General features: G+C 39.5%; 1 protein-coding gene and 1 pseudogene across 3 annotated transcripts in view; one reads left to right on the top strand and one right to left on the bottom strand.

Annotated features, from left to right (window-relative positions):
- Positions 1 to 15,304, top strand: part of TTC33 (tetratricopeptide repeat domain 33) — a 54,847-nt gene that overhangs the window by 28,158 nt on the left and 11,385 nt on the right. For all 3 annotated transcript variants that reach the window (XM_075540968.1, XM_075540969.1, XM_075540970.1), the window contains exon 3: positions 14,707 to 14,788. In XM_075540968.1, coding sequence (XP_075397083.1) covers positions 14,707 to 14,788 — 82 coding nt within the window. The remainder of the gene's footprint in view (positions 1 to 14,706; positions 14,789 to 15,304) is intronic.
- On the bottom strand, positions 2,297 to 3,140 carry LOC142438771 (PRELI domain-containing protein 1, mitochondrial pseudogene; annotated as a pseudogene).

Here is a 15,304-nt window from a genome sequence, read left to right as displayed (position 1 = left end):
TTGATTGGCACATTCCCTATCCTAAATCTTTGCCTTTTTTCCCCTACTGGGAAACTGAACTGGTATAGTCTTAGGAAACCTTTCCAGAACCTAGAGCAATGCTCTTGTTTTTTTTTTTTTCCTCTTCTTCCAGCCTGTCCTTCTAGACCAAGTGTCTAAACTGTAGGCAAGATCTGGCCCATGAACTGATTTTGTATGACCTGTGAACTGAAAGGGAGGTTTACATCTTTAAGTAGTTAAAAAAAAAAGACATTTCATGACAAGTAAAAATTACATGAAACTTAAAGGTCAAAGTTTGTTAAAGATTGAATAGTGTCACCCCAAAATGTGTTTTAAATTCTCACCTCTTTGACTATATAATTCTGTTTGGGAATTGGTTGTGTTTGTTGTACTAGTGAGGCAGGGCTAGTGAAGGGCATGTCTTAAGTCCATCTCAGTTGAGCTAGAATTATATCTCAGGCGCAATATAAAAGATATTATACCCGTAAACCAGAGAAATATAGATGGGTGGGTGGAGAGGGAGGGGGAGGGTGGAGAGAGTGATGCCAAGCCACGATACCATCACCCAAAGCAAGCGTTTGGGAGACAGACCTTCCGCAGAGCCGACTGAGGGAAAACCTCCGATATAGATGGCGCCCTGAATTCTTACTGAGTGTTTTTGACAAGAGTGAGTGGATTTTGTGAGACACCTTTTCTGCATCAGTTGATATGCTCATGTAGTATTTTTCCTTTATTTATGTGGTGGATTACATGATCTGTTTTTCTGATGTTGAACCATTCTTGCATAGCTGGGATGGATCCCAGGTGATTATGATGCATTATTTTTTGATACGTAGAACCCTGGTACTCAACCACATCAGTACTCGACATAATTGGATTTTGACTCAAAATGTTGAGAAAATTTTTCATCGAGCTTGAACAAAAGCTCCGGAGTCCGACCAGACACACGTCATTCTTGTAAACAAAAGCAGTTCCTATCTCCAGCACTCGGAGTTAGTTGTCGTTAGTACGCCTTGTTTAAACTTTTTACGACTGTGTTCCAAGTGTTTTGCTATCATTTTCTTAGTTTTTGTGGCTTTTTGTACTATTTTTGGAAAAGATTCATCACGATAAGGGGGGGAAAAAACCTCCTGAAAAGCAGCTCCCAGTTGATTTGATGGAAGGGAATCTCCCTTCCAAACAGTGGCTCTGTCTCCATTCCTCCTCTCCACATCCGTGTCCACAGAGCCAGATCCTCATCAGTCTCCAGGTGTGGGCCACACTGCAGTTGGCAAAAACTTTTTAATGCTGTGTTTCTTATTTAAATTATATTATTTAGCTGTGAACTTATTTACTTTGAACTTTCTGTGTAATGATTTATATAAAAAGGCAAGGGTAGGGTAAAAACTTGGAGATCGAGAACGGATTCATCTGTCTTCATTTATTTCTTATGGGAAGAAGTGATTCGGAACTCAATTGCATCACATCACGATACTCCTTCTAGAATGGATTAGTGCCCAGGTCCGGGATTCTACTGTATTTTGTGGATTCTATTGCTTAGTATTTTTTTTGAGTTTTTACATGTGTGTTAATAAGGGATGTTGATATGTAATTTACATTCTGGTGTTCTTTTTTTATATCAGGGTAATGTTTGCTTCATAAAGAGAAGGGGTTTGCCACCCTTTTCCATCTTCTGGAATAGTTGCAAGTGGAATTGGTGTCAACTCTCCACTGAATATTTGGTAGAATTTCCTCGTGAAGCCCTCTTGCCCTGGACTTTTTTTGTTGGAAGTTTTTAAATGATTAAATCAGCTTTTGTGATGGGACCATTCAGTTTTTAAATTAAAAAGTATATATCAATATGTGTTAGTTTAATAGAAAGTTTCTAGAATTCTGTCTATTTCTTTAATTTCTTCTAGGTTTCCAAATTTGTTGGAGTACAGTCTTAGAGTTTTGAATTATCGTAATTTTAATTTCACTTGGTTCTGTTGTGATGTAACCATTTCATTTCTTATTCAGGATATTTGCATGGTGTTTCTTCGTACATTTGATAATTTTAGTCATTTCAAAGAACCAACTTTTGTCTTTTTTCTTTTGATTGTTTTCTGATGTGTTTATTTCTGCTCTCCTTTGTATTATTTTCTTTTTTCAACAAGTATTCACTGAGGGCTTATTATGTGCTAAATACGGTTTCAATACCTGGGACCCTCAGAGAGCAGACGATCCCTGCTCCTGTGGAGCTAACAGTGTAGCAGTGGCATGACCACATCCCCTGGTCATTGTGACCTGGCCAGGTCTGCATGCACTTCTCTGCCCCTCAGCTGCCCACGGGGAGATAAGCAGACATGGCATAGACATGGGGGATGTGCTTGGTGACCTGTAGTGCCAGATGGACTCTTCCTCTGACAGTAGATAGGGCTGGACGTTGATTTTTAATTAAAAAACCATGCTGTTGGCAGTTCGGAGGGGATGGGGACAGATTGTCTGGCCATGGGTGAGGGCGGGAGGGTGGGCTGGCGACATGAACTACTGCTGCTGCTGTTTCTTGGTGACTGGCAAGGTCCTTGATTTTCTCAGTAGCTTCCAGTGCTGTCTCCTTTGCCTTTTCTGTGGATTTGTTGGCGGTTTTAACAAGCGTCTGAGAAGGGACCTCACCTTGCAGTTTGGCTAGGATGTTCTCAGAAACCATCTTTGTCTTGGTCATGTTGCTTTTCAGTTGAGCCAGACCAAATTCCTAGACAGCTTGAGTGATTCCAGACAAGTTGGAGGAAGACCCAGGCTTCTTGGCAGCTTCCGGAGCAGCCACTGTTGTCAGCATGCATGCAGGGAACACAGTGCTCCTCCACTACCATCTGCGGGGCCTGGTTGATGCCCCAGGTTAAGATGTTCCTGGTCTGATGCTGTAGGTCCACAGCGGGTGCTTGAGGACGTACACCAAATAAGCACCATTGACAGCAAACAGTTGCTCAGCCCAGCATAGCATCCAGTGGTGTTGGTCAGGAGTCACCTGGATCAGTTTCTGTTCAGAGATCACCTCACAGTGTACTATGTCTTCCATCAAGACACGCTTGCTGTACCAATTTGGGTACTGCTGCCAGAGGGCGGGGAACACCTGGTCCCAGGAACTCTGGGGCACACTGGCCCAAGAAATAGTTAATCATTGGGTAGGGTGGGGTCAGCATCCATGCAGCAGCAGGGGTACAGAGCCTGGGGGCACTTGGAGGCCAGACTGAGGTGCAGCATAAGCCCGCCAAGCTTTCAGCTCAGTGACTGCCCACTGCACCCAACCTGCTGTAACTCCGAGGTCTTAATTATTTTCTTTTGGTGGCTGAATGTTTCTTTGCTGCTGTGTTCTAGTTGTTGGGGATCTTAACGTGTTGATTTTGGTTCTTTTTTAGTGTATGCATTTTAGTGATATAAGTATCCCTCTGAGTATTGCTTTATCTATGTCCCAAAAGATTTAGTATGTTTTATTTTCATTCTCATTTGTACCAAATAATTATTAGTTTTTATTCCTTTCTTCAGTTACTCCATTAGTTTTTAAGCAGGTTCTTCAATTTCCATGCATTTGAGCTTTTACCCCTTTATCTTCCAATTGTTAATTTCTAGTTTTATAGTAGTGTGTGGTGATCTGAGAAAATGGTATGTAATAGCTTGATGTTTTCTAATTTTATTAAGACTTTCTTTGTGACTCAACATATGGCTTTCGGGAGGATGTTTCCTGTGCTTTGGAAAAGAATGTATAATGTGTTGTTGGGTGAAATTTTCTTTATATCTCTAAGAGGTCAAGTTGATTAATTATGTTGTTCCATTCTTATGTGTTGGTGTTTTCTTTCTTGATGTTCTCTCCTTTCTACAGCAGCAGCTCTCAACCTGTGGGTCGCGACCCCTTTGGGGGTCAGACAGCCCTTTCCCAGGGGTTGCCCAAGACCATTGGAAAACACATCTTAGACACTGCTCCTCTATCCGTCTCCAGGCGGGTCCGCCCACATTCAGATACGCCCACCTAGGAGTACCCAGTGTGAAGACTGTTATGCTACACCATGCTTCAAGACAAATTTTCATTTATTTGTAATTAGAAATAAATATTTCACAATATATAATTACGTATTGTTTTTGTGGTTAATCACTATGCTTTAATTATGTTCAGTTTGTAACAATGAAAATACATCCTGCATATCAGATATTTACATTGCGATTCAAAACAGTAGCAAAATGAGTTATGAAGTAGTAACAAAAATAGTTTTATGGTCGGGGGTCACCACAGCATGAGGAACTGTATGAAAGGGTCACGGCATGAGGAAGGTTGAGAACCACTGCTCTAGTAGAGCGGTATATTGATATGTCTTACCATTACTATCAGGTATTTATCTCTTCAACTCTACAAGCGTTTGATTAATGTATTTTGATGATCTTTTCTTAGCTGTATAAATATTTATTATAGTTGTATCTTTTTGTTAAATTGTCCCTTTGATTATCGTGTAGTATCTCTGTTGGTCTCTCTTCATGGCTTTTACTGTGAAGTGTATTTTATCTTAGATCAACAGTACAATTTAAATGTCCTTGCCATTGTTGTGATATTTTTTCCTATTCTTCGGTATTTAGTCAATTTTTGTCTTGTTTAAGATGTGTTTCTTATAAGCAGCCTGTTGATAACGCCTGTCTTCCTACTCATTCTGCTACTCTCTGTCTCTGAGTGGCACATTTAATCCATTTTCACTCACTTCCGTTATCGATAGGTATGCATATATTGTGGTCATCTTGCTGTGTGTGTTTTTTGTGGTGGTGTTGGTGTCTTTACGCCTTGTAATTTTGCTGCAAATTGTTACAAATTGCTGTGCTAATTTTGTGAGTTTTCTTGTTTTTTTCTCCCTTTGTTTTATGGGTCACTCTGTTTTTGTAATTTTTGGTACATGATGTTTATCCATTTTCTTTGAGGACACATTATTTATTATTTCCATCCCAAGGTTAAACCAGTTTCTCCCGTATTCTGCTTCTCTTCGTCTCCATTACAATGTTTTGTATCATCTTCACTGAGATTGATAACTCTGGCTCCCATTTTTCGGGCTTGTTAGTTTAACTTGTTTTCAGACTTGTTAGTTTAGCTTTGTTTACTATAATAATTGGATTGCCTTCTGGGTGGTGTTCTGTTTTATATAAGTAGGTGTTTACTTTTGCTGCTCGTTCTCTGCCCAAAAACTCTTAGATTTTTGTAGGGTTGACTTTGTTTTCACAAATCCCTTTAATTGTTCCTTATCTGAAATTGCCCTTATTTCTTCCTAGTATGTGAGAGAAAATTTGATGGATGGATGATTGTCCGATGAAGTTTTTTTTCTTTCTGGGTTTTATGTATGTCTTCCTGTTGCTTGCATAGTTTCTGCTGAAAAATCAGAGTTTAGTCTTACTAGTTCCCCTTGGTAAATAATTTCCCTCACCCCCCCTTCCCTGCAGTCTATTCTCAGGAAATTTTCTTGTCTTTATTTTGAAAACCTCGATTATGATATGTCATGATAATTTTCTTTTGGGTGTCTATCATGTTTGGGGTTGTTCCAGCTTCTTATGTGACTGTTTTCTCCTCTTTGATGATGTTTGGGAAGTTTTCTTTCCAGCCGCTCTGTACAATTTATTCTGTGCCCTTTTTGATTTCTCCCCCTTCTGAAATTTCTATCATGCACATGTTAATTATTTTGATAGAGTCCCACATAGTTCAGACTTTCAGAGTTTTTGGTTCTTGTTATGGACCATTCTTCTTGTAGTTTAGTATTGAGAGACAGTTCTCCAAGCTCCCTGATCCATTCTTCCATTTCTCACAAGTCCTAATTTGCACTTTCAGTATATTATTTCTTTCATGTATTTTAGTATTAACCTGCTGGATATCTAGTTGCCCTTTTTGTATGGGTTTTACTGTTTTACTTATTTTGTCAGATTGTTCTCATAGTGTTTTTCTGAATTCTGTAGTTTTATTCTGTAGCTCTTTCTATTACCCGCCCCCCCTGCGGCCCCCATCTTCATTGTAACTACTAATCATTCATTTTTCTGTTTCCCTTTTCTGGTGGTTCCAATGCCTTATCTTTCATAGGAAAGTTGTTTGGCTTTGTATATTGCTCACTTATTAGCATCATTCTAGTTTCTTCATAGGACCTATAATTACCTGTTGTCTGCAAGACACTGTGGTTTGTGTGAGTGAGTGAGTGTGTGTGTGTATTTATTTATCAGATGGGTCGAGAATAGATGGTGGTACTTGTCCAATGGTGGTGGTTTTGGAGGGTCATGTGGTCAGATGTCTCCATTGGGTGGAGTGATAAAGGAATGATTAAAGAAAGGAAAAAAATGCACAATAGCAAAAAGTAAGCAGACACACCAACAAAAGCACACGAAGGGAAAACAGATAAAAGCACAAAGGAAAAGGAAAAACTCCAAATACAAAATAGCTAAAAATAAGAAATTAGTAAATAAAACTTATGCCCTTATCAAGGTCCTGTTCTGATGAACCCCATAAGGGTGCAGCCAACGATGTATGAGTGTGGAGGGCGATAACTTTCTTGGACACCAAGGTCTATGGAGACGTGCACATGACTGTTGTAAATGGTGATTCTTCGGTCTCTGCTGTGTATGGTTTATCAGAGCAAGGAAGACCACAGAGAAAAAGAGTAGTAAAAGACCCCAACCCCTAAACCAGCACGACCATCGGGAGTACTGATGGCCCCCTGAGTACTGGGCATGGTTTACTGCAGCCAAATAAACCATGTAAGCACATACAATTTTTTATTATAAGTAAACTGGGGGAACAGCCTCCCCAACAGAATGGATCCTAAAGGCCGGTGTATAATTGAATGATAAATTAAAGAAACATCGGATAAGCCATGCAAGGGATCTCCTCTTCCATGGGGATCAGAACCAGAGAGAGAGTAACGTATTCTGTTAACAGGCTTATATAATCCGGAGCCAGCAAGCCCTGTATACATATACATACAACAGGAAGGGGTCTACACTAAAGGCATAACCTAACAGGAAAAGGAGATACTAGGGGCACATACATCACAAGATGGGCAGGTTCTAGAGTTGAGATGGTGGCTTAACCTTTGTTGTCTCTGAACTCCTCTCCAGGGGAGCAATTTATGACCCTCTCAGAAGAGAGTGGGCCATACTTAGGGTGGGGATTGTCTGACCGCTCTTGATGGCAGACAGTCTTCAGGCAGATAGCCTTCAAGAGTAGAGTAGGTAGCAACCGTGTACATGTCAGCAGCACCTTCAAAATGGCATTATTACAGGGGGACATTGTCGGAACAGTGTTAGCTAGGAGATTGGGACTGAGCTTCATCTTCAGCCCATGGATGTGGAGGCCTCCATCCTCGAGTCTAATCTTTAAAATATGAGTGTAGAGAATTTGTCTGCATTCATCCTTTTCCTGGTTCTCAGTTTCCCACAGTAAACAAAAGGAATGAAACAGAATTACATAATGAGATTAGTGGCAAATGCTAATCATTTTTAGTTTGTAGTATCACAAATATATATAATATATATAATAAATCATTTTCTTGGAGACTCTTGCAGTTTTTATAACAATCCATACACCAATTGTGTATGTACAAGCACATTTGTACCTATGTTGCCATCATTTTCAAATATTTTCTTTCTACTTGAGCCCTTGGTATAGGCACCCCCTCCAATCTTTGATAAATGATAGATTCTTGTTATTTTCTTATATATATATATTTATAATAGTCGTATGGACATTTCTTACACATTCCAATATATTCATTCACAAACAATTCTGTTGTTCAATCCCATTGGGTGGGGTTATTCAATCATTGATGATCCGTGCTCCCCTTTCCCCCTTTAATCCCTCCTCCTCCTGTACCTTCAGTGAACCACCACTCCTGTTACTGTCCATGAGGGATTATCCATCTTGACTTTCATGTACCGAGTGATCCTAAATATATAAGTGATCATACACAAATGAGTTTAAACACATAAAAGCCTTACTAGTAAGGGGAGGAACTATTAGAGAACTAGAGTTATGGATGTGGTTCACCAGTGCCATAATGCACCCTGACTCTATCATCCAATCCATGGGGCCCTTCTGAGAGGGACTGACCAGTCATCTTGCAGGTAGGCTTTGGGGCTCCATTGCATCCACGCCTCTTCACATCCAATTGGTTGATGTTTTTTTAACTTTTGATACCTTTTCCCATTGACACCTCATGATCAGACAGTCTGGTGTGTTTCATCCATGTGGACTTTCTTGCTTCCCTGCTAGATGGCCACTTGTCTGATTACAAACCTTTAAGAACCCAGATGCTATATCTCTTGATAGCTGGCCACAATCAGTTTTCTTCACCACATTTGCTTAGGTACCCTTTCGTCTTCAGCGGTCCTGTGTGGTAGGTGACTGTCATCCATTGCCACATTATTAGAACAAATTATTTTTCTACCGAGGCAACATATAAGTAGAGGCCCAAAGTTCATCTGCTTCCTTGTTATATATGTATAAGTGTGTGTATATATAAACATTTACACACACAGTGTTAGTCTAGGTAAACTAGAGAAGCAAATCCATGGACACATGTGTATAAGAAAGAGATTTATATACAAGAGCAATTGAACATTGAGAAAACATCCTAGCCCAGTCCAGATCAAGTCCATAAGTCCGATATTAGCCCATATATCCCACACCAATTCATAAAGTTCTCCTCAGAATCACGAAACACATGTAATGATGCTGAATGTAGAAGATCACAGGCCAGTGGGTATACAGTCTTTGGATTCAGTGACATTGGAAACATCTCAGGGCTGTCAGGGGTCTCTACATGGCTTCCCAGGGCTGCATCAGGGTAGGCCCATATGTCTTGTCAGCTGCTATGTCTCCCAGCATGTGAGCAGAGAGGGAGAAATATTTCCCACTTCCAAGGAGGAAGTACTGAATTTACCAGAATTCTCAGAAGAAGGCCATGCCCACACAGAAGTCTCATTGGCTATGATCTGACTGACAAGCTAGACTCTATCCCTACACCCTTAATCTTCTCAAATGGACAATTATATAATTACCACACACACACTCATGCATGTATATATTCCCCCCTCTCCTACCCCACTTTACTCATCATTCACCTTTCAGTAATTCCTCTCACATATAATTCAATTGTTCAAACATGGTAGGTAAAGCCACACACTCCTTGCTTCAATTTTAGAACACTACTATTCTCTTGTACCATTATTATTGGCTCCCCGCTCCCATTCCATGTCCCCCAGGAACTATTGGTGCAGTCGCTGTGTCTGTAAGGCTGGCTATCCTGAATATTTTGTATAGATAAACAAAAAAACCCCCCAGACAGGTAGCTACAAGTCTAACAGGAATCATGACGTAGAGCAGATGAAAACCTCTATGTTAGAGAGAAGAGGACATGTTAAAAACCATCTCTCTAGTTCCTATTTCTTTCACAGTTACCTTTCCTGGATCCCGCTTACCTAACAATACACACACCCTTTTAATCTTTAGCACTCTTGTTTGAAAGACGAGCGTCCTGTAAGTCCACGTTGCTATTTCCACAGTCAGGGATGGAGCGATCTAGTTCTATGCTCCACCCCCCCAACCCCCCCACTCCCGTTGTTATGCCTTTAGTCTTTCAGTGTGGCCCCCTTGTGAGTAAACCACAACCAGGTCAGATGGGGGATTCTTTGGGGACTTTGAGGTTTCTTGCACATCACTGGTCTATTGCAGTCCCATCTTGGTTGGACCCCAGGCCCCTGTATCTTCAGGGTTGTCCTTTGCGGCACTGTCATGTAGGGAGAGGGCATCACATCTTGAGCTGAGACTGGCCCTGCTCTGGGAATGAGCTGCTCTAAGTGGGAACATTGCCCTTTTGAATTGGCACACCGGAATGCAGTCTACTCTTGCGCTCTCTTTCCCGTGGAAATATAAACAGGACCCTCCCCTTGGGTGGGCAGTGCCCTGACTGTCCATTGCTGTTGTTCTTCTTCCTCCACACCTCTGTGGGCCTTAAAGGTATATCTGGTCATGATGACGTATGACTCATTGGCTCTGGCTTGCCAGAATATCTGTTCCTCAGCCTGGGAATTGTATGTTTTGGACATTTTTTTGTAAGCCTGTTCTGTTCAAACTTACCTCGATGGACTTATGTTGTATTTGAACTTTTGTGCTTGGCTAACTTCACTCAGCATGATACTCTCCAACTCTTTCCTTGCAGTGAAGTGTTTCATCACTATTTTTTTTAATCACTATTTTTTAGGGATGTGTACTATTCAATTATGTGTATGTACCAGAGGGTTTAAAATTAAAAAAAAAACCTGTTTGTCTATTGATGGAACTTTAGGCTGCTTCCAATTTTTTGCAATTCTGAACTGTGCAGCAATAAACATTGGAGAGCAGATGTCTGATCATGGTCTGTTTGTTATTTCTTATGGGTATTTGCCCAGTCTTGGGCTAGGTGGGTTGTATTGTAGCTTGGTTTCCATCTGTTTTCAGGATCACCATATTGCTTTCTACAGTGATTGTACATATCTACAAGACCGCCAACAGTGAATAAAAGTTCCTGTCATGCCACAGCCCCTCCAATATTTGTTGCCTTCATTAATTTATTATTATTTTTTAATTGGGCTCTCTTTGTGGGTGTCAGAGTTGTTTTGATTTGCATTTCCTGGATGGCTAACAATCAGGAAAATTTTCCCATATATTTGTTGGCCATTCAGATTTGTTGGCCTCCTTTGTGAATCTTTTGTCCAGGTCTTTTGCTCACCTCCTCCATGGGCTATTCATTTTTTTCTTTGTAGTTTGTTATATTTTATTTCACAGAGATAAGTGGCATGTAATTTCTTTGGTAATATTTCATACGAAGTTTCTCAGTTTAGGAGTATTTAATGTATAATATTTTTATTTGTATCTAATGTGTAAGTAATCAAGCCAAGACATTTAAGTTAACACTGTAAAAAATGTAAACATCTTTGATTCAGGAAAGATGAAATCCGTGTTCAATTTGATTGGACGCTTTTGATTTTAAGTCTATCCTTTCCCTAATTGGTTTTTTCCCCCTTTGTCACTGAGCATGTATTCAGTGCCTCTATTAATAAGATACGCACCTTTTGCGGAATGAGGCACAGAGTCAGGCTGTTCCGCTATGTTGTAAAGCATGGGGAGGTCAAAGGTGATAAAAAAAAAAAGCGGGCACTTAACTAAATGTGGGAGGACTTTGAGAAAGTTTGAGAAGTTTCGGAGGAGATGCCATCAGAGTAGGGTCTTGGAAGCCAAATAGAAATGGGCTGACGTATAAGCGCAGCATTATTCTAGCCAAAGAAATCTGCCTGAGCAAGGACTGAAAGAGGTAAGAGAAAATCTTTCTCTTCAGAATTGAAAATATGAGAAGGTATCCCCCAAAATCAGAAAAAAGCTATGTTGGGTGGAACTCTGGTAGTATACATATTCCCCTCTAGGCGAGCATCCAGCAACTCACTCTGGGTCAGTGCACTCAGTGGCATCGCCTGGGAAGGTTCTCTCTGGTCACAGTGAATTTCTTCTTAAAAGCATTGTCACTTGAACCTTGTTTTTTTGGGATGGCCAATTTGAGAGAACAATGTGTGGCTGTGAAATTTCGTTTCCTGCTTGGGGAAAATGCCACAGAAACTGTGGTGGTGGTGAAACAGCTTACAAGGAAAGTGCTGTGGGAAAAACTCGTGTATGAGTGGCTTCCTTGTTTCAGAAAAGGTAAAATGTCTATTGATGACCAACCTCATTGTAGATGTCCATCAGCTTCCCAGTGGATGAAAATGTTGACTCATGGTACATTTGGTGTTTGTTCCACCAGGTCAGACTGTTAATCAAGCTTTCTGTTTAGAGGATTTGAAAAGATAGCGTAACAGTGTGTGACAAAAAAGGACTGCTTTGTGGCAGACAGGGGACTGATTTTTGACACTACAACAATGCACCTGATCATGAAGCCATCTCAGTGAGCCAGTTTTGGCAAAAAACCAGCATGCTTCTTTTGCCCCGCACACCAGACTCACCTGACCTCACTCTGGGCAACTTCTTTTTATTTCCCTGAATGAAGCGTGACATGAAAGGACAGCAATTTGACAATGTAGGAGTGAAGAAAAACCAAGGAGGTGCTGCCAGCCATTCAAATAGCCAAGTTTAAAAAATGTTTCCAAGAATGAAATAGCAGATTTGACAAATGTATTAAGTGTAATGGAGGTTTTTTGTAAAATATTTAAAAACAGAGCTTTGAAAAAATTGCAGTTTGGGAGGGGGATCCCCCCTCGCATTCTACATCTTGAAATGGTTGGATGGCCTATTAGTTCCTTTGGGTACAGTGACTTTGTCTTCTTTCCATCTTCTTTTGATGCTGTCTGCGTCATTCAGTTTTTTGCCCAAAGCATCTTTCAGCCTAGCATCAACCTACTGCATCATTACAACACAGTCTTTTCCATTTAAGATAGACTGAGCATGTTCTTCAATTTTAGTTTTCAACTCCAGGTTACTGCATAGTTCATTTAAATATTTTACTTCACCTTCTCGAACTGCCCTTTGAAATGTTCTGTTCACCTCTTTGCCTTCATCATCTCTTCCATTTGCCTCAGCTGCTCTACAGTAGAGCAGAGGGCAGAGTCTCTTCTTTCTCTCCTCCTGTCTCTTAATGACCTGGTGATTTTTTTCATGTTCATTTTATGATGTTCTTGATGTCATCCTGTATCTCTTCAGGTCTTTGCATTAGTGTTTAATGCAACACATCAGTTCTTGAGACGTTCTCGCAGTTCAGCGTGGAAGGACTTAAGGTCGTAGTTTGGCTCTCATGGGCTTGTTTTCACATTATTCGACTTCGAACTGACCTGTCATTTGAACAGTTGATGATATACTCCACAGTAATCCTCTGGCCTGGTTTTGCCTGCTGATATTGAGCTACTCCATCATGTCTTCTCAAAGAAGTCCATCTGTATAAACATTGGTGTTCTTGAAAAACGCATTTGCAATGAACAAGTCGTTGGTCTTGCAAAATTCTATCATGTGATCTTTATTTCCATCACCAAGACTATATTTTCCAACTACTCTTCCTTCTTTCTTTTTAACTCTCCTATTCTAATCACCAATAATTATCAACGTATCCTGATTGCATGTTTGATCAATTTCCAACTGAAGACTTGAGTAGAATTCTTCAGGTTCTTTATCACTAACTTTAGTGCATAAATTTGAATAATAGCTGTATTGATTGGATTTCTTTTTATAGGGATAGATAATATCCTATCACAGATAGCATTGTACTGCAAGATCTTGAAATGTCCTTTTTGATGATGAATGCAACACTTCCTCTTTAATCTGCCAGTTGGTATATTAAGCTATATATATTCTGATTCAAAATGGCCAATAACTGTCCATTACAGCTGACTAATGCCTAGAATACTAATCTTTATGTGTTCCATTTCATTTTTAATTACATCTGATTTTCCTGGATTTATACTACATACATTCCAAGTTCCAATTATCAGTAGATGTTTGCAGGTGCATTGTTGTCATGGCAAAACCAGTCCCTGTCTGCCACAAATCAGTTCCCCCCCACTCCCCCCAGTCACACTGTCACAATTTTTTCAGAACCTCTAAATAGAAAGCTTGATTAACAGTCTGATCTGGTGAATCAAGCTCCAAATGCACTCCAAGTCAACATTTTTATCTGTTTGGGACGTTGATGGACATCCAGAATGAGGTTTGTCATCAATCTACATTTCACCTTTTGTGAAAAGAGAAAACCACTCACACACTTGAGTGTTTTGCATAACACTGTCCTTATAAGCAGTGTTCAGCATCACAACAGTTTCTGTGGCATTTTTCTTGAATTGACCATCATACAAAGCAGGTTTGAGCGAAACTGCTTTCACTGAAAAATGCACTGTGACAAGAGAGAACCTTCCCAGGTGACGCCACTGGTTGCACTAACTCGGAATGAATTGCTCGATGCTCGCCTAGCAGGAAAAATGTGTATAACCAAAGCTTTGCTCCACGTAGTGCAATTCCGGGTTGTTATGGTATGTGCGTGAGAGGTGGTGGGGCTTACCCCTTGTATGAACAACAACCAATCAGCTAAGTTGTATCTTAGGTGCTGAAGAGAGAATTTAAAGCTGTAGTGAAAGCATTAGCCAAAAGCAAGGCTGTAGGAATTTATGGAATACCCACTGAAATGTTCCAACTAGCCAATAAAGTAGCCAAGGGACAAAGAGTCTAAAACAACATTATCAGCCGACAAAGAAGTTAGGAATACTTAAAAGAAAAAAAAATTGATAATACAAAATAAGATGGTAGAAAGAAGTTCATATATATAAGAAATATATATACATTAAACTCAGATATTGAAAGACAAAAATAGTCATATCAGGTGAAAGTCCTATAGGAAGTAAAAAATGCTACTTAAGGGAGAGAAGTACAATGAGACCACAATGTATGAAAATAGAAAGATGCAAAGATGCTGAGTAAAATAGCATAAATAATAAATTATATGGCAAAAGACATGAATAAGGGATAGAAAGGAAAATTACATGATAAAGTTACTTCAATTAAAGTAGATAATCTTTTCCATTTAGTGCTTATCATTTCATAACATCATTATTAACATGTGGTTAGAGATGTAGCTTGATCAATAATTATTTCATAGAACTTGATTTTAAATATGATCACGTAATATCAAGAATTTACTAAAAATGTTATTACTGTAACTTTAACAACCACAGATATCGGGAGGCAGTTCAAAAATGGGATGAAGCACTTCAATTAACTCCAAATGATGCTACCCTGTATGAGATGAAATCACAGGTAATGACTAGGAAGAATTTTATTTTTGTTAAGAAATTGTGCTGTTTGCTGAGCAATGATGAACGAAAATAGCATTTTCCTCCAATTTCTTTTTTGTATACAATTGGGAAATACATTATTTATTTATGACTCTGTCTTTTGCATAAAATTAAAAATTCATTTGCTTTCTTATTTAAGTTTACTGTAATTCTAGCTAAAATACGGTAAGGTCTTCAGGTGAAATGACAGTTAACTGGAGCAGGACTGTGCAGAGTTATGGGTAGGAACCAACTTGATGGATTTTTTTATGGATATCTTTGAAAAATTACTAATGCTCTGTTGAATAAATAGAAAGTATCTGCTTGCTTTTCATGCTAATTGTGAAGGAATTGACGTTCAGTTTCTTTTATGATGAGAATGGATTGGGTTCATGATGATATTTCGCTACAAATGGCCTAGGCCTTAGGAAAAGATCAGAATAGACTGAGTTTATTAATATTGCTAAAGTAATACTTATATTTTAAGAATGCATTTTTC

The sequence above is a fragment of the Tenrec ecaudatus genome, chromosome 2 (assembly GCF_050624435.1).
Source record: "Tenrec ecaudatus isolate mTenEca1 chromosome 2, mTenEca1.hap1, whole genome shotgun sequence".
Taxonomy (NCBI): domain Eukaryota; kingdom Metazoa; phylum Chordata; class Mammalia; order Afrosoricida; family Tenrecidae; genus Tenrec; species Tenrec ecaudatus.
This window is presented reverse-complemented; position numbering and strand designations above follow the sequence as displayed.